Source organism: Miniopterus schreibersii (genome assembly GCF_964146895.1).
Source record: "Miniopterus schreibersii genome assembly, chromosome: 4".
Classification (NCBI taxonomy): domain Eukaryota; kingdom Metazoa; phylum Chordata; class Mammalia; order Chiroptera; family Miniopteridae; genus Miniopterus; species Miniopterus schreibersii.
Genome location: NC_138105.1, coordinates 64,924,920 through 64,952,570, shown reverse-complemented (window position 1 = coordinate 64,952,570; position 27,651 = coordinate 64,924,920). Strand labels below are relative to the sequence as shown.

Here is a 27,651-nt window from a genome sequence, read left to right as displayed (position 1 = left end):
TTTCTGCCCACTAGGTTTTTTGAGTCAGACTATGTTTACATTTCAGTTGCGTGTAAGTTTATGTTTTGAAATGGGCTTTGAAGACCACTGAGTAATAAATTTCCTCTTTGGTCCCAGTAATTTGAACATCTTTTGTTTCCTGTGGTCAGAGGGGGTGTCAGCAAGAATCAGAAATCCACCCTTTCCTGACCCCAGACCACCCATTGGAAGCAGTAGCCCCAGGCTCTCAGTGACTGGGTGCCAGGGCCAGATCCCCATGAGCTCTGGTCACCCCACATGGTGACCTAGGAATGGAGTGGACACTGTGAGCAGGCAGACTGGCTGTGCTGGCACTAGCTAGGTACTTGTGCTGGCACGGGACAAGATGTGGGTCTGAGAACTCAACTGCCACACTCACAGTTTTTGGGGGCATGGGGTGAGGGACAACTCATGGCTGTAGGCCAGGTTGCACAGCACTGCTGGGTGTCATAGATGCCATGGGGCTGTGAGGGGTGAGCTTGTCTTGGTAGTAGCCTTGGAGAGGAGGAGGGGGAGGACTAAGAAAGCACTCTGGGTGTCAGTTGTCGGGACAGTAAGTGGAGGGTGGGAGGAGGGAGGGGGAGAAGGGTGGAGGGGCTCTGGCCGAGGCCAGCCCACGTACTAAGGCCCAACTTTGGTTTCCCTGCTAGCCATCTCTTCACAGCCTTGCCACCTTGATTTAGACAGAGATTTGTCACCGATTCACATTGAGATGTGTTTAGAGACGCACCTAGATCTGCTCTGTTGGGGAGATGACCCAAGCCTAAGAATGTCCTCATAATAAAGCAGATGATACATCCTGTTGTAACATCTAGGCTGGTGACTTTAACACAACCCCTGCCCCCTCTGCCTGTTGCCATCTCAGCCTCGCTCACAGGGCCCTATCTTTAGCAGCCACAGCTCTGTCTGCTGCTGCCATTCCTCTCCATTCACATCCCTAATATTGGCAGTCCCTTTGCGTGCCATTTTAAATGAACCTGAGACTTCTGAGCACAATTGCCACAGACCTATCTGCCAGTGTCCTCTCCACAAACCTCCATTTTTGAGAAGTCCCATGGCATCTCCCTGTGGTATCCATTCTCTGCTCGGCCTTTGTGAATCACTCGGATTTGGAAAGTTTACCAATCAGAGACTGAGTACTGTGCTATGGGCTCTGATGTGTTTTTATCTCCTCACCCTTGGCTGGAGTGGATTTTAAAAGCCAGTATTTTAATATTATTATCATAGTCTAGAAGCTTAACTCTTAAAATGCATCAACGTTGTTTGTTACCACATACTTTTTGTATAAAAAGTTTTGAGAGGTTCCTTAGAAAATGTCTCCACAAAAACAAGTTTGTGATATAAAAAGAATACTTTCCTAATGTTGACATGAGACACTTCTGCGGTTGGTCTTAGAGCTAGAGATTGAGGGCAGCAGGTGAGTGACTTTGTGGGAGCATAGGGTTAGGTATGTGGTCCTACTCATGGCTGGTTTTCCTGTTTACCTGGAGGATGAGGCATAGGTCTAACTTTCTGCTTTGGGGAGAGGCCCAGAGGAGTGGTCCCTGGCTGTTATAGGGTAGGCACCCCAATGGAGGTAAAGGGGCTCCCAGTGGGTGGGTGGGGCTGGTTGGCCACACCATCTCCTCGGCCCTGGGTTCACAAACAGGCCCCGGTCACACCCCTGGGACACAGGCTGTGCCAGGAATAAGGTGCAGCCCTCTTTTTATACCCATCCTATCTATCAGTGACAGCGAGGAACTGGCTGCTCTGCGTTACTCCTTGGGCTGCCAGGGGCACAGTGGGGACCTGAGCAATGCACGATTGATGCCTGCCCCTAACCCTTCTTCCTTTCTTTCCAGGACTTGAGCAGCCCCAGCCAGTACGACACTGGTGTTGCACTGACTGGACTGTCCTGTTTTGTTACCCCAGATCTTGCCAGGGACTTGGCCAACGACATCATGACACTGGTGAGTTTGTGAGAGTGCTGCTGCCCCTGGGCCTTTGCTCTATGAGCAATTTGAAACACATGGATGCCGGGAAACTGAGGCTAAAACTCCATGCCAAGAATACTCAGGCATATGGAAATGGGTCTGGATCCCTTGGATGAGAGGGGGAAACTGAGTCACTGTCTTCATCTCCATCGTCTAGTGACACCCCACCTCAGGCCACTATCATTCTTGAATTCTTACTTCACCTCTTTTGAAATAGTTCTGCTTAGGGAAGGGAGAGGGGGTGTCGCCAGCAGATGAGGTCTAGCTGAGGGTGTTCACCCTCAAGGTCGGGCGTGTTACCCGTCAGTTACTCTCTTACTGAGGTTTAGGTGAAGGTATCAGTTGTCTCAACAGGCAGCGTGGTCAGGGTTATCCTCTTCTTCCTTCTCCATCCCTGATTCCATTTATTTCTCTCTGGTCACAGTTTGACTTCTCATGGTTCAGTTGATCTGAAAGGCATAACCCCAGCCAGTTCTGATCTCTGGGGTGTCTGGAAGTTCATTCTAAATATGGATGCCTTCCTAGAAATCATGGCCCTCGGATACACTGTGCTAGAACTCCAACTCCTTTGGAAGTGGGGGGCTTCTTTTCTCTTCGGTCATATTAAAGCCACATGGAGGGTAATTCATCTGTCCTTACTCAGTCAACCTGTTTGCTGTGCTGGTGGGCAGGTCTCAGCTCATGGCCTTGAGGAGTGTCAGTGCAATCAGCTTTTAGATCAGGGACCAACACACTGCAGCCGCCTGTTATAAATCCTTGTATCTGCACATGGCCCCACCATTCATTTATTCAGTATCTGTGGTGGGTTCAGAGCTCAAAGGCAGAGCCAAGTAGTTGAACAGAGACCTTGTGGCCCATCAGGCTGCAAATATTGACTATCAGGTGCTTTCAGAAAGTGTGCCGTCTCAGACTAGGTGATAGCAGTATGAGCCCACCGAGGGGTGTTGGTGAGTTGCTCATGGCACATGTTGGTGCCAGGTCATGGGAGTCTGGAGCAACTTTCTTTGGGAGCGGCTCCCTGGGGCCTTGACAGGTGACAAGTGTCCCATTCTGGGGCCGAGAGGCCTTCATAGCCACAGCCCAGTCCCAGGAGGACAGAGCTCCAGGGCTGTGCAGTGTGGAGGCGCAGAGCGGACTGAGGCCCAGGCAAGGGGAGTCTGTGGTGCCCCTCAGCAACCTGGATAATCTGAGGCCAACATTGATGGGCAGAGGCTCTCTTTCTAGTGTGAACTTCTTTTCACCTTCTCCCCTTCCCCCCCCCCCCTTAGTGTGCCCTAGTGAGTTCAGGGAGGAGGGTCTCTGCCTCTGGAAGGCAAGCCTAAGGTCATGGATACAGGGAGACAGGTTTCCATCCCACCCGGCATACTATTTTGTGATCCCTGGGCTTGGGGCTTGAAGGTTGGAATCTGTAGAGAGGGTTTTCCTTTGGGAAATGGAGGTGAGACACGAGCAGGCATAGGAGTGGTGAGCAGGGTAAAGTGGGAGGTGAGCATGCAGGTGTGGGAAGGTGAGACTTGGATAGGAGATGTGGGAGGTGAGCACAAAGGTGTGCTCAACAAGTGAGCAGGGCAGGTGTGGAGAGGGAGGTAAGACACGGGTTTGGAAGGTGAGCAGAGTAGGTGTGCAGGGCAAGTGCACAGGATGCAGTGCCGAGGGAAGCCTGATGGCCCTCTACTCCCACAGATGTCACACACCAAGCCATACATCCGGAAGAAGGCCGTGCTGATCATGTACAAGGTGTTTCTGAAGTACCCCGAGTCACTGCGCCCTGCCTTCCCCCGTCTGAAAGAGAAGCTGGAAGACCCTGACCCTGGTTTGTTGATTTGAGATAAGATGGGGATCGTGCTGGGCTGGAGCGCTTTACCAGCATCTAGAACCTTGTGGAGGGTGTTGTGAGGAAGAAGTTGACAAACCCATCCTCCCTTGCACCTCTTTACTTTCTGGCACCACAAGAGGCAGGTTCAGCCCTAGAATCCGCCACTTCTCCAAGCAGCCCTAGTTCCATTTATTGGTGTGGTATTTAGAAACTGAGATTGGGGCACTGGATGTGCTCGTGTTGCTGGGATGTCAATCTTTTTTTTTTTTTAATTGATTTGAGAGAGAGAGAGAGAGAGATTGCTTTGTTGTTTCACTTATTTATGCATTTATTGGTTGTTTCTTGTATGTGCCCTGACTGGGGATTGAACCCTCAACCTTGGCATATCGGAACTGGCTGAGAAAGACATGAGTTTATTACGACTTATATGCACACTGGGGGCAGCCAGTGGTGAAGTCTCCACAACACAGGCTTTCACAGCACAGGATTGTAGAAAGTACAGAAAACAAAGCAAACAGGGCATTCAGGGTAGATGCTCTTGCGCTCAAGCTGTGTGAGACCAAAATGCCAGCTATTTACGATCCAGGCTCACATCTGAGAACAGTTTCTTTTTGGCTGTTCCTTGATTGAGGAGTTGGCCAGTATAGATGGCCTTCATTATATTTCCACAGGGTGGGAGGGGGAGTTGGAACTTGGGAAGGGGCTCATGTTCTCACATACCACACAACCCCTCTGATCTCACAGGGGTCCAGTCAGCAGCAGTCAACGTGATCTGTGAGCTGGCCAGGCGCAACCCCAAAAACTACCTTTCCCTGGCCCCGCTGTTCTTCAAGCTGATGACCTCCTCTACCAACAACTGGGTCCTCATTAAAATCATCAAACTGGCAAGTGTCCCCAACTTTCCTTCTTCCATTGTGTGGAAAGGGCATGGGGATGTCCTGGGAGCTCTCTGTGCTGGAAGGGGATGGAGGTTCGAGTTGGTCAGCATGACTGTGCGGAATCCCAGATGTGCCTGTCCTGCTCCTGCTGCCTGTGACCCAGGCCTCTCATCCCCTAGTTTGGTGCTCTGACCCCCTTGGAGCCGAGGTTGGGCAAGAAGCTGATCGAGCCTCTCACCAACCTGATCCACAGGTGAGCCTTGGGGGCCTGTCCCCAGTGCCACACACATATACACACACATACACCTGTCCTTGGCACACCTGCTGTGGGCAGGCCTGTGCTTCCTGGGAGGCTGCCAGCATGTGGGAGGTGTGAGCCCAAGGAAAGTCTCGGGATGGAGAAGCAAATACGCATTGTGACTGCTATAGATGAAAAGCTATGCCTCAGCACCTGCTAGCCCTCCTGGAACAGAGGCTGAGCTGGCTTTCCTTCATTCAGTTTTTGAAATAGCATGAACAAAGGGAAGTAAGGCTTTCACTCAACCCCTCAATCACATTGGACCTTGGTCGTCCCAGTGAAGGCCTGAGATGATCATGTTGTTAATTCTGGAGTGTTCTACAAGCTGCCATGCCACTTACGGTGCCTGCAGTTGAATCGTGGGGGCCAAGTGACAGGTGGCTCAGTAGATCTCCCAGGGTACTTCGGTGAGGCAGACGTGGGCAGCGGGAGGAACTGGAGCCATGGGGCCGTCTTCTCGGGAGTGATAGTGGTAAGGGCCCCAAGGGATTTGGGTTTGAGCTTTGCACAAGCAGGGGCTCTTTACACAGAATGGCCAGCCTGCTGAAGGCCCCTCCCCCCTTATTGATGAGGAGCCCTCTGATCTCACAGGGGTTCATTCGGTGGTAGTTAGGGTCCTCATGCTCATCAGAGTGATATGCTCCTCTATGTGAGGTCTAGGCCTGGAGCCAGGTTTTCATTGTCCCCTGGGCTTCAGGCTTCGGGTTCATAAACCAGTCAAATGTTACAACATAATTAGGTACAACAGGTGTCTGGGCTTGGGGTTTTTGGGGAAGATTAACAAGGGGCTGTTGGTCGTGTGATTAGGGATGTAGACTGACTTTGATGGCCCCTGTCCTCTGATACATGTGGCCTCCATACCTTGGGGTTTGGGTGATTGGGCTTGAGAGCATCATCTGTGAGACTATCAGCTGAGTAGATGCACTTGGTCCCTACGTTTAGTTTTCAGCCTGGGCTGTGCTCCCCACATTCCCTAGGTATCTTGAGGGTCGTATTAGGGTCATGGACTTCTGTGATCTGCCTTCCTGTGTGTGACCATTTCTGACTGCCCTCAGCCCCCCCCCCCATTGGATAGAACCAAGCAGTGGTATTCTGGGCTGGTAGAATCGTCTTTGGGCTGCCAGGGCAAGTGGGGAATTTGGCTTTCCCTCATGGGTGTCGCACAGTTGGAAGGTTAAGGGAATAGGCTGCTATGGAGGGAGTGTTTCAGGTCACCTGTGGTGAGTGGATGGTATGTTCTTGTCCTTCAGAGCATTCTGATGACTCAGGTGAGGGAACAGCCTCTGGGCCTCACTGACCAGGCAGAAATACCAGATGCCAGGAGCATGGACAGGAGCCAAGACTCCCACCCTAGCCCCACCTTGGAACAGGGGGAATGGGGTGATTGGGCCAAAGGGTGAGGCTATCCCCAATGTGACGTTCAGGCTTTAGGTGTCGTGGATTCATTGCTAACATGACCACATTTTTTCAGACACAGTGCGCTTGGGTTTTCTTGCATCTCACAGAGCAGCATATCACTGTTCTTACATCTGTTTGTTTTCCTTCTCCAGCACATCTGCCATGTCCCTTCTCTACGAATGTGTGAACACCGTCATCGCAGGTAAGAACCTCAGTTACCTGGTTCTGAAACAGATGGCTGCCGTTAGTAGGAGGCCCTCCCCCACTCCTACCCCAGGGGGTCTCAGGTAGGAACAGGAGGGTACCCATCCTAGTGGTGGGGCCTGCAACAGGCTTGTCCAGGATGGCCATCCCCGGGCCTCGCCTGTGTGGTGTACGGTCACTTGGAGTCACAGGTTCCTAACCTTTTCCACCCAATTCCCACTTGCTCTCAGTGCTGGATGTTTACTTCCATCTCTCAGCCACTCCCAGCCCTGTGGAAAGTGTCACAGCCAGAGTCCACTGCCCTCACCGGCTTCCAGTGTCAAATCCTGCTGTTCTTGTCCCATCCATCACTCCCGCCAACGGTCCCGTGTTTTTTTCTGAGTGTGTTAAAGCAGATCATTTCCCCGTAGGCACTTAGGTGTAGGAATCCACAACACAGACCTTGTGAAACGCAATCATGGGTGCTCCTCAGAAAGTCTTCTAAGAGGCCATTTGTTGGGGTCAGGACTTGGCCCAGGCCTCTCAGAACCGCTGCTGATGGTTGTCCACACCATTGAGGAGTTATAGCCCCTGTCCCTGCTGTATCTGTGGGAACTCAAGTTGTTACTCCCAGGCTTGGCTGGCTGTCTCCTGGTTCAATGTCTGAACCACGTGTCACTGCTGCTGGGCATCTTAGAAACTAGCAGTGAGAGCTGGAGGTTCAAGGGGCTCAGCTTCTCACTGCCTGCTTGTTTCTGCCCAAAGCTATTGGGAAGCAGTCTCATAGTCCCTCATTGTGGACCCATGGGCAACTTTAAATTCAGGGATTCACAGGAACTGGCCCAGGATCTGTGCTCCATGCCTGTAGGTGTGTGGTCTGAGCCATGAGTGTCCTTGAGGGTTGGTGACAGTAAAGAAGAGTAAGGGTGGGCATGCGGAGCAGGCTGGTGCCTGGAGGTGGTGACTACAGATCCCAGAGAGTAGTCACGTACATTTGGAAAGTGAGTGGGGCGGACTGGGGCATAGGATCAGAGATGGCCCTGGAGATAGGTGGAGCAGTTGGGGATGCAGGGAGGGCAGTGGGCCTAGGTGAGGCTGCCCAGGGACTGGCACATTGCAGAAGCAGCGGGTCTCATGTGATTGTGCCGAGTACGGGGCAAGACAATGTGGCCTGAACTCTATGGAACTACCCTGGACAGAGACACCTGGTACCCTTAGATCTTTGATCACTCTTGACAGAAATCCAGCACCCAGGGTTCTCACTCGGGGCTAGTCACACAGGCGCCTCTGCCCTGCACGTGTGAGATCCCTTACTCCAGGAGAAGAGCAGGTGCTCAGTATAAACCATGTGTTTGTGAAGTTTAGGGACAGGGGATAGGGAGCCCTCCCCACACCCTCACCATCAGTTCAGTTCTTGGACTCTGTTTCTGAGGGCCAGCCTTGACAGACTTGTAAGCCTGCCTTCCCAGGGAGAGTGATCAGGCTGCTGTGTTAATCCTTTCCTGCACAAACGTCAACTGGGCCAAGCAGTTCCCAATGTGGTGGTATTTCCGTCTTGGGTCACTCCCACTAGGCACACGCTGGGCATATTGAGTGGACATCTGCCTGCCAAGCTTCTAACCCAAGGTTGTCTCTTTCAGTTCTCATCTCCCTATCCTCCGGCATGCCTAACCACAGTGCCAGCATCCAGGTATGTCCCGGGCCAGACTCATGCCACAGCGTCCTGAGACTCTGCCACTATGTGGGCCTCTCCTCCCTTCCAGTGTCCCCGCCCTGGAAGTCTCCTGCCCCTGTGATCTGACACATGCTGGCCTACCCTCATATGTCCCCATCATTCATGCCCAGTGCTCTGCACCTGCACTATGGCCCTGAGGGAGCAAGCCAGTAGCCATACCTCATCTGCTTGACTGTCCTGGTACAGCTCTGAGTTCTCTAGCAGCTCCTGGCTCTCCCTGCAGCCACCTGAGCATATGCCTATGTCTTGTTCTCTGTCCTGAGGTCTTTCACCATCCTGGGTCTCCATCCTCTTTGTCTGTGACCCCTGTAAATGCTGTATTCATTCTGGAGCCCAGAGTCCCATGGGCTCCCTGAGTGGCGTGGGGACCGTTGCGATAGTCACTCCATGTTTTGTGGATTCGAATTTATTTTTATTACATAAGTAACATGTAAGTAGATTCCCAGATCTCATCCTTTCCCCAGAAGGCACTGCCATGCTATCGTCTTAGGTCCCCACACGTGAGCTCCTGTGAAAAGCACCAGGGTGTCCCATGCATATTTCTGTGGGTGCTTCCCATGCATCTACATCAGTTACCTCCTGTCTTTCTGTCCTCAGTGGCGCTGGCAAACAGCCCTCCTGAGCTTAACTGGGTGTTCTGCAGTATGGAGGCCATAGTGTACACAGGCCACATGGTTCATGGGGGCTTGGGGCAGGCTGGAGTTCACTGCATTCATCATTGCTTCAGGAGATGTAACCAGTGTCATCTCCCTGTTTGCAGCTCTGTGTTCAGAAGTTAAGGATATTAATAGAAGACTCTGACCAAAACTGTAAGTCACTCCCCTTCATAGAGCTGTGTGAGTTCCCGCTGGGATGCATGAGACTTTCTTGTTATTAATTAAATAGGATAGCTCGTTGCTCCTTCATGTCTTTCCCGACAGGCATAGAGCAACCCTGCTGGTCTTGTGTGCCTGCAAGCACTTTTCTGTTGTAAATGTGTTGTTGAGAGGTTCCAGCCAATGATACTGTCTGGTGCCTGACTGTGGTGGCCAGGACTTCTAAGGCCCTGGCACGTTGACTGCTCTTTTTGAGTTCAGATCTGTTTGTTTAGAGCAGGGCCAGCCAGTAAGTCTTTAGCTTTGTAGTCACATTGTCTCTGCTCTTGTATCTTGAAAGCCAGCTTTAGTCAACATTTAAGTAAAACCGACGTGGCTGTGTGCCGGTTCAACTTCATTTACAGAACAGACTTTGGCCTGGACATGGCCTGGTGGCTGCAATTTACCATCCCTGATTTAGATGACCTTGTATGGGGGCCACTCGGGTGGACAGTGGCTCCTGGTATGCGTAAGATCCTCGCTGGGCCTATGAGGCCTGGAACTTCTCTGTCAACTCTCCTGGTTTGGGCTGAGCAGGAAGGTGGGTGTCATGTTAATTGCCACACTAAGAAAGTGTTAGTAACCACTTTGGGTGACAGCAGAAGTAACAGTGCTGAGTAGATGGGGAGGCCTTCCTTTCTTCTCATTGCCCCATCCCAAGTCTTGGCTCTTCCACTGTACCCTTGGAGTTCACCTTATCGTCCAGGACACTCTGGGGCCAGCAGTAAGAAAGGTTCTTAGGGCACCTGTCTGCAGACTTGGCCTCTCTTTCTATGTCGCCCTCGAAGCCTTTTGCAGTGTCTTCGGGTTTAACCGTGTCTCACTGTCTCCTCAGTGAAGTACCTGGGGCTGTTGGCCATGTCCAAGATCCTGAGAACGCACCCCAAGTCTGTGCAGGCCCACAAGGACCTTGTTCTGCAGTGTCTGGACGACAAGGATGAGTCCATCCGGCTGCGGGCCCTCGACCTCCTGTATGGAATGGTGTGTGCCTCTCCCACATCATGTCTATCACTGCTCTGTGTTCCGTCGCCCGGCCCCTCTCTCATCAGTCCCCAACCCCCTCCCCAGGTGTCCAAGAAAAACCTGATGGAGATTGTCAAAAAGCTGATGACCCACGTGGACAAGGCCGAGGGCACGACCTACCGGGACGAGCTGCTCACAAAGATCATTGACATCTGTAGCCAATCCAACTACCAACACATCACAAACTTTGAGTGGTGCGTCCCCATGCATAGCCCAGGGGACACAGGGACCAGCCTCATGGTGGGTGCATCTCAACAGCTCCCTCCTGCAGGTACATCAGCATCCTGGTGGAGCTGACCCGGCTGGAAGGCACCCGCCACGGCCACCTCATCGCTGCTCAGATGCTAGATGTGGCCATCCGAGTGAAGGCCATCCGCAGGTTTGCCGTGTCGCAGATGTCTGTGCTACTCGACAGCACTCACCTGGTGGCCAGTAGCACCCAGCGCAATGGGATCTGTGAGGTGCTCTATGCCGCCGCCTGGATCTGCGGGGAGTTCTCTGAGTGAGTGGTCTAGAAGGGGCTCCCAGGCCTATGCTCACGAGAGGAAAGGATGAGGGAACATGCTCGGCAGACCCGTCCCCTTCATGGCATCTGCCACACCAAAGCCTATTTTGCAGGCGGCATCTCTGCTGCTTTCTCATTGGGAAAACATCTCTGTAAGCCCTGTGACCATCCCCACAGGCATGGGGTCTTTTCCCAGGTGTTCTTCCTGTCCTTGTCCATTACAGGTTATCCATCACCAGTTCTTGCTGGTAAATGGTGTCCTTTTTTCTCTTAACTCTTTTCCTTTTAGCTGTTCTGTGATTGTCACATTGTTGCCATGATTTCTTCCTTTAAATCCTCTCGGTCAACCCCTGATGCTGGGCAGGGTTGGGAGTAGCCCACCCCTTTAGCAGAATGCTCGGCCCCTCTTCTCTGCTCACCCAGCCTCCCTGCCTTCAGGCACCTGCAGGAGCCCCACCAGACCCTGGAGGCTATGCTGCGGCCCAAGGTCACCACCCTGCCTGGCCACATCCAGGCTGTGTATGTGCAGAATGTGGTGAAGCTGTACGCATCAATCCTGCAGCAGAAGGAGAGAGACTCAGATGTGGAGGCAGCCCAGGAGCTCACACAGCTTATGGTGGAGCGGCTGCCCCAGTTTGTGCAGAGTGCAGACCTGGAGGTCCAGGAGCGGGTATGCACTAGCAGGTGGCACCTCTGAGGGGACAGGTGGAGCCCAGCAAGGGCAGTGGGGAGCATGTAGACAGATAGCTGATTTAAGCGTGTGTGGTCAGCAGAATCCGGGTCAGTGGGCTGCACTCTTGAACCCTGAGTTAGAACTCCACTGGGCATCTGGGCATGCCCTTCTATGCAGCTTACTCATGGGCCTGTTTTGTTCCCCGCTTAACCTCTGCTGAAGAAGCTGGGAACCCAGGGTTGTTTCCTTTCTAGTTGGAATTCTCCACAGCCAAAGGCTTGTTGTGGAGCCTTGCAGGTGTCCTCAGCAGGGCTCTGGACAAAAGCAGCCGAGTGTCCCTTCCCCAGGCTGGGTTCTTGCATGGCCTGAGTGATACCCTGTGATTGCCAGGTGGCTTTCAGAGCCCCATGCTCCTTGACTCATCCATGATTCTTCCATGGCTCCCACAGGCGTCCTGCGTCTTGCAGCTGGTCAAGCATATCCAGAAGCTTCAGGCCAAGGATGTGCCAGTGGCGGAAGAAGTGAGCGCCCTCTTTGCTGGAGAGCTGAATCCAGTGGCTCCCAAGGCCCAGAAGAAGGTTCCAGTCCCCGAAGGGTGAGCCATGTGGCTCGTAAGAGGACATGGAGCCAGGGGCAGGGTTTGTGGCCCCAAGAGGGGCGGTGGGAGCAGCACTGCACCCTAGACCTGAGTCTAGGCAGGAGGAAGAGCCTCCTGTACCTGCGCCTCCCGTGGGCTGGACAGACCCCCATTACATAGGCCATACCAGAGCTTACCAGTTCTTGTGGGGCCCTGTAGTCCCCATCCTTGGTACCACTCCCAGGAAGTGGTTCTGCTGGCAACCCTTTCCCACAAACCTCAGGGGCAGTATGAGGCTACATGGGGCCCCCAGAATATGGGGAGGGCCATGAGGGGTAGCCCAGGCTCCAGTTTCCCTTGGACTCTGCCTCATCCTCTGTGACCCCTGCCATAAGTGTTCCAAGGTTTGGCACACAGGCTGGAGCCAATGTGTGACCTTGCTGTGCCTTGCAGCCTGGACCTGGATGCCTGGATCAATGAGCCACCCTCAGACAGTGAGTCCGAGGATGAGATGCCCAAGGCCATCTTCCATGATGAGGAGCAGCGGCATGCCAAGCAGCAGCCACCCAAGGCCGATGAGGAAGAGCTGGCCCGGGTGAGTGCCATGGCTCTAAGGCATTTGGCTTGCTCCAAGCAGACTCTGAACCCCAAGCTTGTAGCAGCCGTGCATGGTCCTGCTGGATTTACACTGTCCCACTGTCTTCTACAGAGTGCTGAGCCAACCCTTGACATCAGAGTTGAGTTTTGTTGCAATGAGGAGGAGCATCTCTTGACCTCAGAGCTCTCTAGATAGAGACTCATGGGGGTCTGACCTGGCACCCAGGACCCTGTAGGTGCACTCAGCACAATTCTGTCAGTTCATAGCTTCCTGGGTACAGAACTTTATAACAACATGTAAGGTTTATACAGCCCAAGAAAGTGCAGAGATGCTGTATTTCCCTGGCTCCCTACCCCACCGTGTCTGGCTCCTCTCTTTCTGAAATTGGGGATACCACCCCTTACTCCAGGAGCCCCTCCAGCACCCCATTTATATACTGTCCTGGGCTCCCCAGGCTGAGCCTTTAGGCAGTATGACCTGGCTCCCATCTCAGCTGTGCCCTGGAGTTGCGGGCCTTCCTCACCTGAGACCCTGTCCTTGAACGGAGATGGTAGTCCCTCCTCCTGGGGTTATTGCCACCTGATGCCTGTCCCCACACCTGCTACTTCCCCCTGCTGACCCCAGTATCCCTGTTGGTCAAAGGCCCATAGTTGAAAGTACTGATAAGCCCTGGGGCCTGCAGCATGGAAGTGGCCCACACCTAGAACTCCACGTGTTCACTGACCTTGAATCTTGTCCCCACAGCGTCGAGAAGCCCGGAAACAGGAGCAGGCCAACAACCCCTTCTATATCAAAAGTTCCCCATCCCCCCAAAAGGTGAGGCCTGCCTGGAACATCCTCCAGGGACATCCCCCCAGCCCTGTGGGGACCTTGTCCATTCTTGGGGGGACCAGGGACCATCACCTGCAGGACAGCATGGGCTGTCTTCATAGATCCATGTGGTAGGACTGAGAGGAGGTTTCCAGACACTGGGACCTGGGAGATAGCCAGTCCCATACATGGTGCTCAAGTTCAGGATACTCTGAACAACAGGCAGAAAGGCTGCAGAGGTGGAGCCTTTCAGCAGGTGGGGATTGTAAATGGGGGGATGTTCCTCCTGGCAAGAACATTCTACATCTTGGTCTGGGGTGGCACCGGTTACCTTCATTGGTACTCTTCACCCAGTGGACCCCCAATGGCGGGCATACTGGGTTCCCCGCAGGAGATGTGGCTCTATGTGGTGGGCACTCAGGTGCTTCCCTTCTTGGGATTGCTGGATTCCCTGATGACTCTGCTTGACCTCCTGAGGGACCCACAGACCCTTCCCCAACTGCAGTGCAAGAGGGTACCTGTGTTATCTGCCTTTTTTGTCCTGCCATTGGGGTCATATCTGCCATCTCACTGAGGTTTCAAGCCCTGTTAACTTTTCTAACTTGGAAAAAAGGGATTCATGAGGGGGAAAGTTAATGGAAGTTTTGTTTCTCGATCTATACTTGTTCATACTGTAGACAATCTCCCAGGAAGACCCCTTGTTTCCCCGTGTTGTCGGTGCCAGCACCCATCTCCCCAGGCAAGGAATCGTTCCTCAGGTGTCACCATTCATCCTGCCCAATGTTTTGCTGTTTGCCTCTGCAGCGGTACCAGGATACACCAGGCGTGGAGCACATACCCGTGGTGCAAATAGACCTCTCAGTGCCCCTGAAGGTTCCAGGCAAGTGCCTGCCCAGTCTAGGGATTGCAGGTGGCATAGGGACAGGGAGCCCCCTGATGGCAAGGGTGACGGGAGACCCTGAGCCCAGTTCCCAACTGTCATTCAGAAAGCCCCCACCCATGTCTAATGGCTCAAGGGGCAGTGTGCCTGCATGTCCCTTCACCTGTTAGTGCAAATGGGGTGCAGGATGCTTCTCCCCCTGAGCCCCAGGCTCCTCACACATGGCTGTGGGACCAGAGTTGGATGGGGTTGAGTGCGGTGTTCATGCTTACAGGGCTGCCCACATCAGAGCAGTATGTGAAGCTGGAGGAGGAGAGGCGGCACCGGCAGAGGCTTGAGAAGGACAAGCGGAAGAAGAAGAGGAAGGAGAAGAAGGGCAAGCCACGACGCCATAGTTCGCTGCACACAGAGAGTGATGAGGACATTGCCCCAGCTCAGCAGGTGGACATCATCACTGAGGAGATGCCCGAGGTCAGCTTTTAGCCCAACACAGGCTTCCTCCTACCACCATGTGACCCAGCTGGTCAGGGAGCCACACTCAAGCGTGCTTCCTCATTGCCACGTTCTGTGCCCTGGGAAGGCTGACAGCCAGTGCTATTCTATGCCCAAGCCTGTGGGCCAGGGAGTGTTGAGCTACAAGTGGACATGTGTGTGTTATCTCTTCTCCCTTCCCTCCCCTACACTTCCAATCTGTCTCCCATAGCCTGAAAGTGTTGGCAACCTTTTGGACTGATCAGACACGCACATGTCTGTGGACCTGGGCATTTGTTTCAAGCTCAGGATCCAATGGGCTGGGTGAATTGGACATCGAGTCTTTCTTTCCTCAGAACGCTCTGCCCAGTGACGAGGACGACAAAGACCCCAATGATCCCTACAGAGCACTGGACATTGACTTGGATAAGTGAGTGTGGGGCTGGGGCTGGGTAGCTGCCCTGCAGAGCTGGACTCAGGTCTAGGCTTTCCTGGTGTTTTTTTGTCCTTGCTGTTCCCCTCCACGCTTTATGTTTTTTACATAACGTGTGTGGACAGAAGGGGTGGCAAAGGGTTCATCTTCCTCCAGACCTCGTCACAGGCCACATGTATGTCTGATGGCAGGGGTCAAGTACAGGAGGACAGGCTGGGCTCTTCCTGTGACCTGTCCCCACCTCACCCCCAGGCCCTTAGCCGACAGCGAGAAACTGCCCATCCAGAAACATAGAAATGCTGAGACCTCCAAGTCCCCTGAGAAAGAGGATGCACCTGACATAGAAAAGAAAAGCAAGAAACCCAGGAAGAAAGAGAAGAAGCACAAAGAGAGAGACCGGGAGAGAAGGAAGGAGAAAGAGCAGAAGGTGAGGCCCTCCTTCGGATCTCATCACCCTTCCTCCCTCCCTTGGGTACAGGCAGACGAGAGTATGGGAGACAGGGCAGGCACCCCAGCCTTTGGTGGCACTGAGACTTGTCATAGCCTGTCGTGATCAAGGGGAAAGTGAACTCTTGTCAGCCTCTCTAAGGGAACACCCAGACATTTTTTGCGATTGCATGTGTTTTATCCATATGGCCCTGTGCCTGGTGGGGGTTGCCTCGCAGGTTCCATCCAGGGTTTCTTGGGGCCCATCCTGCTGCTATGGCCAAAGGCCTGTCTTTCTGTGGTTTCAGAGCGAGGACTTAGATTTCTGGCTGTCCACCACACCACCACCTGCTACTACCCCAGCCCCAGTGCCATCCACGGTAAGACCCTGACAAATGCTCTGTGCTAACTTCGCAATGTTCTCAACTGGATGGGTGCATTTCATGGCCTTGGCAGAACTGCCTCTCCAAGGAGCACAGGGACACCCCCTCTGGGTACTGCCCACATCAGCCCTTCCCCTCCATCACCCATCAGCCCTTCCTGTCTGTGCAGGCCCCAGTGATGGACCCTCACACACAGGCCAACCAGATCTGGGCCAGTTTTCATGCCTCACGTCTTAATCTAGGCAGTGACTGTAGCAGTGTGGCAGTGGTTGGACAACTGGCCCTCAACACAGAGCCTGGTGCCCCCTGAGTCCAACAGCAACATGAGCAGTCACTTTATGAAACTAGATGATCCCCGGTGGCTCTGGGGTCTTGTGCAGTGACCCCAGTCAGTGCCAGTTGGTCCTAGACCAGGGCTCCTCGCCCATCTGTTGGCCACTTGCACTTCCTGGTTGCCACATATCTACATGCTGACAAAACATCTGGCGTGCAAGAGGAGGCAGGTGGAGGAGGCCCAGGGCTTATCACTCACAGGGTGTCCCAGCACGAGGGCAGGCCAGGGCACAGGGGTGGAGAACACCCTGTTCTAGGCCCCGGCTACCCTCTACCCCCTGCACCCCGCCTTCCCAAGCCTCCTCCACCACCACCACCGGGTTCTATGCAGGAAGAGCCAAGGGTGAACACGGTCATTACTGCTTCTGAGGAACAACGCGAGGGACCCAAGAGACAGGAGCAAGAGGAGGAGGAGGAGGAGGAGGAGCAAGACTCTGAGAAGGTAAGGATTCCCACCTGGTCGGCGCACGCGCTGGGACAGACCATGCACCTACACTGAGGGCTGTCGGGAGGAGGATGGTTACCTGCTGCCCAAATCCATCCCGTGGGGGTCGTCAACCTTCTGATGGTTGTCTCCTGTCTCTGTGCTTATGGGGTTCTGGTTTTCATGACAGCTTTATTGAGTTATAATTCATACCACAAAGTTCACTCTTTAAAATGAACAGTTCACTATAGTGGTTGGTAGTACATTCCCAGAGTTATGCAACCATCTGTTTTATTCCAGAAGGTTCCATCATCCCCCACCCCTCCCCCAAAAAACTGTCCCTTCAGTAGTCACTACACCCCGCCCAGCCCCTCAACCATGGATCTGTTTCCTGTCTCTAGATTTGTCTGTTCTGGACATAAGTGGAATCACACACTATGTGACCTTTGGCTTCTCTCACTGAGCATTGTGTCAATGCTTCACTCTTTTTCGTGGCTGAGTAATATTCCAGTGTGTGAATGGCCTACATTGTGTTTATCCATCATCTGCTGAAATACTTCTGGGTTGTTTTCATTTCTTGGCTGTTGTGAATCCTGTTGCTGTGAACATGTGTGGACAGGTTTCTGTGTGGACATAGGTTTTCATCTCTTGGGTGTGTTCTGAGGACTTTCCTTATTTCTTGGGCCATCGTGTGAATTCTCATCGTGCTCTTTTCTCTTGTATATTTTTACCCAAGTGGGCAGCATTTGAGTTCCCAGGTTCCTACCTCAACCATACTGGGCCTCGTCCGTTCCCTGTAGACCCTGGGGGATTTCTGGCCCATCCACCCCAATATGTGACCCTTACCTGGGTGCACTTGTTCCCTGTATCTTCAGCCACAGGACATAAGGGGAGGGCATTGCCATAAAAGTTTGGGGTTGACCCTGACCTATCCTCTGGCTTCAGAAACCTTCCAAGCATAAGAAGAAGAAGCATAAGAAGGAAAAGGAGGAGAGACCCAAAGAGAAAAAGAAATCTAAGAAGAAGCTTCCTGCGAGTGATGGGGGGGCAGAGCCCCTGGAGAACGGCACACTCAATGAGCCTCTCCCGGTGAGGGGTACTTTACTTGCCTCCTGCTCACCATGGTCTCAATGAGGGGAGACCAAGTTCAGTCTAGGAGCCAGCTGTGGCAGGCAGTGGGTCCTCAAGCGGTGGGTTGGTGGCCCCGGGGGCCTGACTGTGGGCATCGGGATGGAGAGGGCATGTCTCTCACCATGCTGGTGTCAGAATCCCCTGGGCTTAAACTTGTGTTGTCTGGGGCGGGGCTACTTGCCCCCTAATATCTCAGTCCCAGTATTTCAACCCAGAGCACTTGGGCAGCTCCCAACAGACCACGTTTTGTGAGTGCACACTCTGAGGCTGTGGTGACCCAAAGTTGAATCATTTTTCCTTTGTTTCCAGCCCATGTCCAGCTACTCCCTCCTGGCTGAGAATTCCTACGTTAAAATGGTGAGCCATGCAGGCATTTCAGAGGCGCTAGCAGGCTGCTTGGGGTCCCTTTGTATGGGAGGGGGAGGTAGCTGCACCATGGGACATGAGTGGCTCCAATTGTGTGTTCCCCATTGGCAGCCTCTCCAGAGAATGAACCCCATGCCACATGTGTGATAGCAAGGCCTGCTCACTGTGGGTGAGGCCAGGGGCAGATGGGATAGCAAACTCCTAAAGACTGCAGACAAAACAGAGACAAGGTTTTCAGCGAGGACTGGGAAGCATTCCTTCGCACTTTTCTGATTTGTAGAATGGGTGTTGTGTACTCTTGGGCCCCTGTACCAGCCCAGAATGGGTCCCATGGGCTCCCACCACAAGCACTGACCCCAGCCTTGCTTTGCAGACATACGACGTCCAGGGTAGCCTGCAGAAGGACAGCCAAGTCACTGTGTTCATTGTACTGGAGAACCAGAGCAGCAGCTTCTTGAAGAGCATGGAGCTAAACGTACTGGACTCACTCAACACCAAACTGGACCGGCCAGAGGGCTCCTCTGTCCATGATGGCGTCCCTGTGCCTTTCCAGCTGCCCCCAGGTGAGCAGCAGCAGACATCCAAGGCTCAATGGAGGCCAGGCATTCTCTCAGGCTTGAGCTCCTTATCACACCTCCTTCCTTCAGTCCTAGGGATGCCCACTCAACTGCTTTCGGGGGGCTGGCTGGGCCCCTCCTGGGCCTTTTTCGTGCTGCTTCTCAGGCCAGCCTGCCTCTCTCTCTCTCTCTCCCTCTCTCTCTCCCCCTCCCCCCCTCCCCCATCCAACTCTTTCCCCTCCCCCCCTCACTAGGCATCTCCAACGAAGCTCAGTTTGTGTTCACCATTCAGAGTATCATCATGGCCCAGAAACTCAAGGGGACCCTGTCCTTTATTGCTAAGGTATGCGGGGCTTGAGGCAGTGGAAGGGCCTGCAGTAACCCCACACCACTCCAGTGCACCCAGAACCCAGGGCCGGGTGTCCTGAGAGTATGTGAAGCCCTCCCAATGGAAGCTGCTCCCATGTCACCTGGATACATCTGAGCTCGAAGTCCCTGCCTCATTTCCCACTCATCCTTTTTCCAAGCTCAAGGCCCAGCCCCTAATCCCCCTGCTCCAGAGCTCTTAGGCATAGTCCCCACACCTCACTCACCCTGTGCCCAAACTCACAGGCCTAGCCGGCCCCCACGCCCCACTCACCCAGCCCCTCCTCCCCACTCACCCTGCACCCCTGCTCCCACAGAACGACGAGGGCTCCACCCACGAGAAGCTGGACTTCAAGTTGCACTTCAGCTGCACCTCATACTTGATCACGACTCCGTGCTACAGGTGCATGAGCCTGCCTGAATTCCCTTCCTGCCTTCACCCCGAGTCCCATAGGGCAGCCACAATGAGCCCACCCCACTTTACTGCTGTGTGGGGCTCTTTTTTGTGCAGTCATCTCACAAAATTCTCTGGCCTAAGGTGTGAAAGGGCAGGAGTGTTGGGCAGCCAGCTTGTAGGTAGTGCAGAAAATCCAGCTCCTCTGCCATGTCAGCAACTCAGGCCACATAACATACACACAGGCCAATCAGCTCAAACAGCAGACATTGGCTCTCTTAGCCTTGGGGGCTGGAATCTGAGATCACGGTGCTGGCAGGGCTGGTTTCTCCCGAGGCCTCTGTCTTTGGTGTGTAGACTCCATCTTCTCTGTGTCTTCACATGGTTGTCACTCTCTCCTGATCTTCCTTGTAAGGACTCAGTTATGTTGGATGAGGTCCCACCCTAGTGATCTCATTTTACCTTAATCACCCCTTTAAAGACCCCCATCTCCCAATAGTCACATTCTGAGGTCCTGGGGTTCAGGGCTTCAACATAGGAATGGGGGGCACAATTTAGCCCATGACATCTTATAAGACCCTTGGAGACCTCCCAAGTCATTGGCACACAGGCGGGGTTCCACCCCCAGGGCTGGGGGTTTTGTTTGCCTTAATGCTGGGGAGCCTGCGTGGTTTCAGCCTCCCTGTGCTATGTCTTTTCCACAGTGACGCCTTTGCCAAGTTGCTGGAGTCTGGGGACCTGAGCATGAGTTCAATCAAGGTTGATGGCATTAATATGTCCTTTCAGAACCTTTTGACAAAGATCTGTTTTCACCACCATTTTTCTGGTAAGGGATTTGATGGGATTGGTAGGCAGCACAGCCTTTGCTCACAAATGGTTCTTTCTCTGCTCCCTTTGGGGCCACATGGGTCTCACCTACTTGCTCTGTTGCAGTTGTGGAGCGAGTGGATTCCTGCGCTTCCCTGTACAGCCGATCCATCCAGGGTCACCATGTCTGCCTCCTGGTGAAGAAGGTGAGCCCACATGAAGGCAGCCTTTTCAACCGTTGCCACCATGCCCCTCGTGCCATGTCTTCTCCCTCTAGTCCCTGCAGATTTTCCTATGTGTCACATGACTGAGTTCAGTCTGTGACTGCTGAGGTCTGTGGAGCCCATGTTTGCGAGGATGATTGGCCTTGTATTTTCTGCCTGGTTTGGGCATTAGGGCACCTGTGGCCTCATCGCATGAGGTAGGGAGCTATTCTCCCCTCCTGCATTTCCTGGAAGAGATTGTGTGTAATTCATGTATTTCTTCCTTACACATTTTGCAAAATCCACCAGGGAAACCATCAGGCTTGGAGGTTTCTTTTTTGGGAGGTTTTTACCTACATGTTCATTTTCTTTTTTAATAGTCATAGGATCCTCAGTTTCTGTATTTCCCCTCAGGTGAGTGTTGGTAGTTTGTGGTTTCCAAGGAATTAGTTTGTTTCACCTAAGTTACTGAATTAATTGATGTGGGCAGAATCATTTGTGGTTCTCTTGCTCTTGGAATGTCTGAATGGTCGGTCAGTAGTGATAACTTTTCTTCATTCCTGATGTTAGGGGTTTGTGTCTTCTCTCATTTTTCTTGGTTATCCTAGAGTTTATAAAATTTATTTACTAGTTTTTAGTAAAACTTTTAATGAAAAGATCATAAAATAACAGTTTCTCGTCGCTGAACATTAAGACTGCACACTTCTGAATGGAGAGATCAGTTGTCAGTCAGTTGCTTTTCTGTGACACTTGAGGACTGCATACTTACAGCTCTGACCTGAATTTATCCAAACTCTCTCAATTCTATTGATCTTTTCAAAGATCAATGTAAAAACTTTGGGTGGAACATGGGCACCTCACCACCCTATTGGTCCCTTGACCCTCCCTCTGTGAGCAGTTGTCACATTGCACTTGCAGACATCAAAGATGCCATCACGTTACACTTTCTATTTTCAGTTCATGACAGATTTCAGAAAACTTGGAAGCAGAGTGTCTGTTGTGCTTGGCCATGTGTTTACCATTTCTTTTGCTCTTTCATTCCTAATGCTCACATCTTCTTCTGGCTCAGTCCCTTTTGTCTGAAGAACTTTAACAATAACAATTCTTTTAAAAAGGACAGGTTTGTTGGCTACAGATTCTCTCAGTTGTCCTTCATCTGGTTATTCTTTATTTCCCCATTCCTCAGGGCTACTTTTGCTGCATATACAATTCTGGCTTTGCTAGTCTTTTCTCTTGGTACAGTGCTCCTCAATTTACAGTGGGTTACATCCTGAAAAACCCATCATAAGTCAAAAATTTTTTGGGGGCCCTGGCCAGGTAGCTCAGTTGGTTAGAGCGTCATCCCAACACACCAGGGTTGCAGGTTTGATCCGTGGTCAGAGCACATACAAGAATTAACCAGCCCTGGCCAGTGTGGCTCAGAGGATAGGGCTTCCCAGTCAAAGGCACATACCTGGGGTGCAGGTTCAATACCCAGCCCCAATCAATGTCTCTCACTCTTCCTCTCTCTCTCTCTATCCCTCTCCTTCCCACTCTCTCTTTAAAGAAAAAATTAATGGAAAAAATATCCTTGGGTGAAGATTAACAACAACAAAAATCAACCAATGGGCCTGGCCCTTGAGGCTCGGTTGGGTGTCATCCCATGTTCCAAAAGGTGGTTGGTTTGATTCCTGGTCAGGCCACATGCCCGAGTTGTGGGCTCAGTCCCCAGTAGGGGGCATACTGTTGGCAGCTGATTGATGTTCTACTCTCACATCAATGTTTCTCTCCTCCCTTCTCTCTCTAAAAAATCGGTAAAAATATATATTTTTTAAATCAACCAATGAATGCATAAATAAGTGGAACAACAAACCCATGTTTCTCTCTCTCTCTTTTCCTCTCTTCCCTCTCTTTCTCTCTAAAAAAAAAAATGCATTTGATGCACCTAACCCACAGAACATCGGAACTCACCGAGCCTGCCTTAAAAGCTTGCAGAACACAAGATCCAGAAAACGCTGCAACCAACACAGCACATGTGTTAACTGTCATGATCATGGGCCAACAGGAGCCCAGCATCACAAGCAAGGTTGTACTGCATATCACTAGTCAGGAAAAGATCCAAATTCAAAATATGGCATTTGATTTCTACTGAATACAGATCACTTTCAAATCATTTTAAAGTCTAAAAATCGTAAGTCAGAGAATGGCTGTACTTTAAAAACATGCTATTTCCACTTGGAATCCATGGTTTTTTATGAGAAGTCTGCATTCCTCTGCACCATTACTTATTTTTTATATAGGGAGTGCAACTTTTTCTCTGGCTGTTCTCCAGATTTTTCTGTCTCCAGTTTCCAGCAGTGTATGATGTTTTGGAGCATTGAATTCTTTGGGTTTATCTGTTTGGAGTGTGCTGAACTTGGTGAATCTTTGCGTTTATTACTTTTGCAAAATTTGAGGAGTTTTGGCTATTATTAACTGCTCTTTCAGCACTGCATTTTTTATCCTCTCCTTCTGGCAGCCCAAAGACCTCAACCCAGACTTTATGTTGTCATTCTTCAAGTCTCTTAAGTTCTGCCCACCCCACCCTGCCCCAGCCCTTTGTGCTGTCTGCTCAGACTGGAGTATTTCTAGTAATCTGCTGTCACATTCATTGTTTCCCCTATTGTGTCCATTCTGCTGTTGAACCCTTCCAGTGAATTTTTTATTTTGGTTATCACATTTTTGGTCTAAAGTTTCCATTGGGTTTTTCTTTATATCTTCCATTTCTTTGCTGAGGTGTTCTGTTTTCTCTGTTTCAAGAGTGTTGTGATTACTTCTGTGAGATTCTCGTAACAGCTGCTTCACCACCTTTGTCAGATCAGTCTGACGTCTGCTTCATCTTTGTGTGGGTGATTATCAGTTATCTTTCCCAGCAAGCTGAGATGCCCTGGTCTTTGTATGCTGTGTAATGTAGGACTGTATTATAGACATTTTTAATATGCCAAGACTGGGCCTTATTGAAGTCCTGGGGAGAATGTTGAAGCATAGGCTCCAGCTGCAGGACTCCTGGTTCCAATGTCCATCAGTTTTCACAGCCTTTGTCCTCCATCGCACAGAGCTGCCTCACATGCCCCATGCGTGAGGCCAGGACTGGGTGCGCTCTGTGTTCTCAGTCTGGTGTGCTGGGTCGTCAGGGCGAGGGCCACGTGTGCTGAGCTTCAGGCAGATCCTCAGTTCATGAACAGTTTTTCAGGTCACTTTCCCTGAGCTTCTCCCCAGAACCATCCAGACTCTGGATGCTCCTCCTGAAGTTCCTAGCCATAAAGTGGTCACCCCACTCTGTCAAGTTCTTCCCAGCCACTTCCAGGTTCTGATGCCAGTCGTGGGCCCCCAGCCACCACTGCAGACCCCAGTGCAGGTTCCACAGCCCCTTGTGGGAGATGTGGTTGCATATGCTTGTGCCATCTACCTGGGGTCCTGCCTTAGTTCTGATTTTGAAAGCACCCACACATAGGACAGCATTTAGAAAAATCAAAAGTACAATACATGTAGTTGTGAGCCAGGATTTTCATGCAGTTTTCAACATAGTGGGCGGTGTTTTCCTTTTTTCAGGGTGAGAAGTCTGTATCGGTAGATGGGAAGTGCAGTGATGCCACACTGCTCAGCAACCTGCTGGAGGAAATGAAGGTGACACTGGCCAAGTGCTGACTGTTGTTGAGGCCACCAGAGAGAGGACGTGAAGGAGAGACGGATTCCAAATGCTAGTTTCTCCTCTGTCGCATGTATTCATTCAGCCCGGCGTTAAGTCCACTGTCATCACCAGTTAGACATTGAGGTCATATGTTCATTGATTTCTCCTGTCATCTTTTTTACTTTGACTCTTCCCACTCTCTTTGGGGAGAAACCCCATTGCAGTCCCCAAACCTTCAGTAACTCCTATAGCCAGGGCCAACTGCACCTGGCCACAGGAGCTGCCCAAGGAGTGAGTGTGACCAGTCCAAGCCAGGACCTGGTGGACCCAGGGGATAGGTGTTCAGCAAACAAGTTAGGGAGGCACGTCCTGCTTCTGTGAAGTCACCTAGTCCCACAAGTCCCCAAGTCCCCACCTGGGATGTGAAAAATGGGCACTGGCTTCTCACTACAATGACATTCCCCTTTATACCTCACAGCCACGGTCAGTTCTCTCTCCCCAGGACACATGGTGGAGAAAGGGTCATGGAGGCTTGTTGTCCATTGCATTTTGTGTCCCACTGCTGTATTTGTGTGCCGGGTAGAGAGTGGCAGTGGACTCCAAGGCACAGGGGTAGGAGGCTGCAGTGAGGGTAGGGATTCATTTGGGACCCTTAACAGAGCAGGGACTGGACATTGTTTTGTTTCCTTTTCAGTGGAATGTGTCTCAGTTGACGTTGCTTGGGGTGAGCCACAGGGTTTGTCCTCCCACCATGCCCGCAGCTGCCGGGAGGGCCCAGTCCTGGGTTCCATGGCCCAGATGGTGAAGCACATGCGTCTTGGGGAGGCCGGGTCCCTTAATGTGCCTCATGGGCAGGGCAAGGGGACTCCAGCCCACCCCAGTGAGACTTTCCTCAGAGATGATGGTCTTCAATGGCATTTTAACTATCCTTTTGATGAAAACTGTCACTTTAGCATGTAATCTATTGCAGAATCCTGTGCAGTGATTCTAGAATCTTGAAAATGTATGATGTGTTATATAAGAATTTGCTATCAACATTCCCGTGTAAAGGAGACATATCACGCGCTGCTGTCATGATTTTGTGTCAAGATGATTCAATAAACTTGCAAAACAGATGTTTACCTGTTGGGTCTCCTGCCAGTTGCAGTGTGCATCACACCATAGCCCAGGGGCAGGGGGTTGAACACAGCCGACATCTCTGAACATCCCTGAGCTGCTCAGGGTCAGATAAGAGCTGTGGGACACCCTCATGGAGCATGCTGGAAAGCCCTGTCCCCATCTGCCTATGCACCCCTCATCTCGGGAAGTGATCTCATCCCCACATGTCATCCAGGTCTCTGGGCTCAGAGTAATGGGTCCAACAGTCACCATCACCCTCTCTTTCCCAGAAACCGCAGTGGTAAGAGGGTGTACTGGGTGATTGGGGGTGAGTGGCGGGAGCAGATGCTGGAAGGAAGGCCCCGCTGGTGGTAATTCACCACATTGCCCTGGCTTTCCTGACACTGCATGGACAAGGATAACGCAAACCTGGTCAGGCTGGGTCAGTGGACAGAAAGCCCAAATCAACCCCAACCTGAATCCTGAAGTGTGGGAGGTTAAGGAGCAGAGGCACAAACCAGCCCCACACTAAACCCCACTTAGAGCACCAATGGAGAGAGGCCTCAGCAGCCCTGCCTTCTACCACCGTCAGCAGGCTCTTCCCACTTCTCAGTAGGAAAAAGTGCATTGTGCAGCACACCAACTCTGCAGGGCCCTTGAGCTGGAAAAGGCAAAGGCCAAGGCAACAGAAACAGCAGTGACAGAGTGACCAGGCCCTGCTCCTGGCATGCACCCCTGTGGTTGACATCCCTTGACTCCACTATTTGACAGTCTACCCAAATATCACCTGAGTCTTTCTTATGCTGTTCTGTTTAAATCCTACCAAATAAAAGCTCAGGTGAAAACGTGGCTAGCATTCTACCAGGGAAACTTAAGTAGGAAGCAATGCAAGGGTATGTGGGTTCCTCAGCAGTCCTGTGACTCAAACCCCCCACCACCACCACACACACACACATACACACAAGAGCAAGAGGGACCTGGAGGAGGATGTCAGGGAAGCGACACCCAGATGGACAGACACAAGAAGTACTTCAGGGCAGCATCTCCCATCCTCCTTCCCATGTTGGGACAGCTGTCTAGCCCGGATCAGAACCTATGTGGAATGATTTCAGAAGCAGTGCTGTAGGGTTCAGCCCCACATGACCTGGTGATCTGAGCCTCAGGATCCACTGAAGCTGGCCCTGATTCATCAGACTGCAGTCTCACTTTGAGTCATCAGAACCATCTCACTCCCAGGCTCATTTCTGGGTGAGCCTGCCCAGGTACGCTGTGGCAGATAACAGTCAAATTGGTGTGGGGACCCCTGGACCCTCTGCCTGTGACCAGATATGCCTTGCCCACGGGCCCAACCCATTGCCTCACATGGTTCTCCCTGTCCCCACAGGGACTGCCCCATGATGAGAAATGTCAGGGACATTTAATCAGCTATTATATAGCCCTGATCCCGCCAAACATCTATATACAACCCATTCCCATTCCCCTTCCCCTCCTCCTGGCCCTGGCCCTGCCTGGGCTCTGATGCAGGTGTGCAGGGACCCCAGAGAGCAGCAAGCCTGCTCCACAGGGTCAGGCTGGGACAGCCCAGCTGAATCCTGGCCCCAAGCTGCAGCTGGGGTGGGTCCAGTGGGCCCGGTGGCCATCAGTGCTGTGTCAGGCACTCAGAAGCATTTTCCAGGGTCAGATTGGCCAGGTATGGGGGCTCTACACCTTTGAAGCTTGGTGATAGCAGGCTGCAGAGAAACAGATGCCTCAGTATTTCCTCTCCTCTCCTTGCCTCCCCCTAACTGGTGGGTGCCTGCTAGGGGCCAGGGCATGTGACAGGGTTGCACAGACCCCCAAAACTGAACTCATGAGGCCCTGCCTCTTTTCTTGTCCCCACCCAACTCCCACAACTGGGGCTGCAAAAGTTTGTGGGTGAGTCTGTGGTAAACTGGCTTCTGGGTTTTGATCTCTAGCTTAGGCACAACCCCTGCTCCTAGAGTTGCCATCCGTGCCCCCTCCCCCAGACCTCCCCATCCCTACCGATTTCTCCCCCTGGGTGACTCACAAGGTTGGAGTGGTTTTGTGCATCCAAGCAGCAAAGAGGACATGTTCATTCATAAAGTGATCATATGGATATGGTTGCACAGGTGATATCTAGCATGTCCCATGTGCAGAAAGCCCTGCCCTGGCTATGCTGGCCGTGTCCAACACCCCCATTCATTCACTGCCACTGACATGGAGGACACCACCCCACCCCATTCTTCCCCACCACCCACTGCCAGGCGAGGGCTTTGGGGGGGCTCACCTTGTGTTGGTGTCCTGTCTGAAAGACAGGACAGGGCCCTGGTTAGCCCCGAGTTTGGGGCCCAGGCAGTGCCTATGGCCCCCAGGCCTATCCACTGGAGCACA

General features: G+C 52.2%; 1 protein-coding gene across 2 annotated transcripts in view; it reads left to right on the top strand.

The window, feature by feature from the left end:
• Positions 1 to 24,282, top strand: part of AP3D1 (adaptor related protein complex 3 subunit delta 1) — a 38,891-nt gene extending 14,609 nt beyond the window's left edge. Inside the window, exons 5-32 of one of the 2 annotated variants that reach the window (XM_081136325.1) lie at positions 1,860 to 1,967; positions 3,675 to 3,804; positions 4,552 to 4,691; positions 4,865 to 4,938; positions 6,534 to 6,583; positions 8,205 to 8,254; positions 9,060 to 9,108; positions 9,989 to 10,134; positions 10,222 to 10,370; positions 10,448 to 10,678; positions 11,120 to 11,351; positions 11,804 to 11,949; positions 12,385 to 12,526; positions 13,274 to 13,345; positions 14,144 to 14,219; positions 14,494 to 14,690; positions 15,047 to 15,120; positions 15,376 to 15,550; positions 15,858 to 15,929; positions 16,597 to 16,707; positions 17,635 to 17,778; positions 18,130 to 18,177; positions 18,560 to 18,749; positions 18,998 to 19,086; positions 19,427 to 19,512; positions 20,208 to 20,329; positions 20,437 to 20,516; positions 24,084 to 24,282. In XM_081136325.1, the coding sequence (XP_080992451.1) occupies positions 1,860 to 1,967; positions 3,675 to 3,804; positions 4,552 to 4,691; positions 4,865 to 4,938; positions 6,534 to 6,583; positions 8,205 to 8,254; positions 9,060 to 9,108; positions 9,989 to 10,134; positions 10,222 to 10,370; positions 10,448 to 10,678; positions 11,120 to 11,351; positions 11,804 to 11,949; positions 12,385 to 12,526; positions 13,274 to 13,345; positions 14,144 to 14,219; positions 14,494 to 14,690; positions 15,047 to 15,120; positions 15,376 to 15,550; positions 15,858 to 15,929; positions 16,597 to 16,707; positions 17,635 to 17,778; positions 18,130 to 18,177; positions 18,560 to 18,749; positions 18,998 to 19,086; positions 19,427 to 19,512; positions 20,208 to 20,329; positions 20,437 to 20,516; positions 24,084 to 24,179 (3,279 nt within the window). In that variant the 3' untranslated portion in view covers positions 24,180 to 24,282. Of the gene's footprint in view, positions 1 to 1,859; positions 1,968 to 3,674; positions 3,805 to 4,551; positions 4,692 to 4,864; positions 4,939 to 6,533; positions 6,584 to 8,204; positions 8,255 to 9,059; positions 9,109 to 9,988; positions 10,135 to 10,221; positions 10,371 to 10,447; positions 10,679 to 11,119; positions 11,352 to 11,803; positions 11,950 to 12,384; positions 12,527 to 13,273; positions 13,346 to 14,143; positions 14,220 to 14,493; positions 14,691 to 15,046; positions 15,121 to 15,375; positions 15,551 to 15,857; positions 15,930 to 16,563; positions 16,708 to 17,634; positions 17,779 to 18,129; positions 18,178 to 18,559; positions 18,750 to 18,997; positions 19,087 to 19,426; positions 19,513 to 20,207; positions 20,330 to 20,436; positions 20,517 to 24,083 lie in introns of both variants that reach the window. The other variant, XM_081136324.1, reaches the window with a different exon arrangement.
• Positions 24,283 to 27,651: the final 3,369 nt, after the last annotated feature.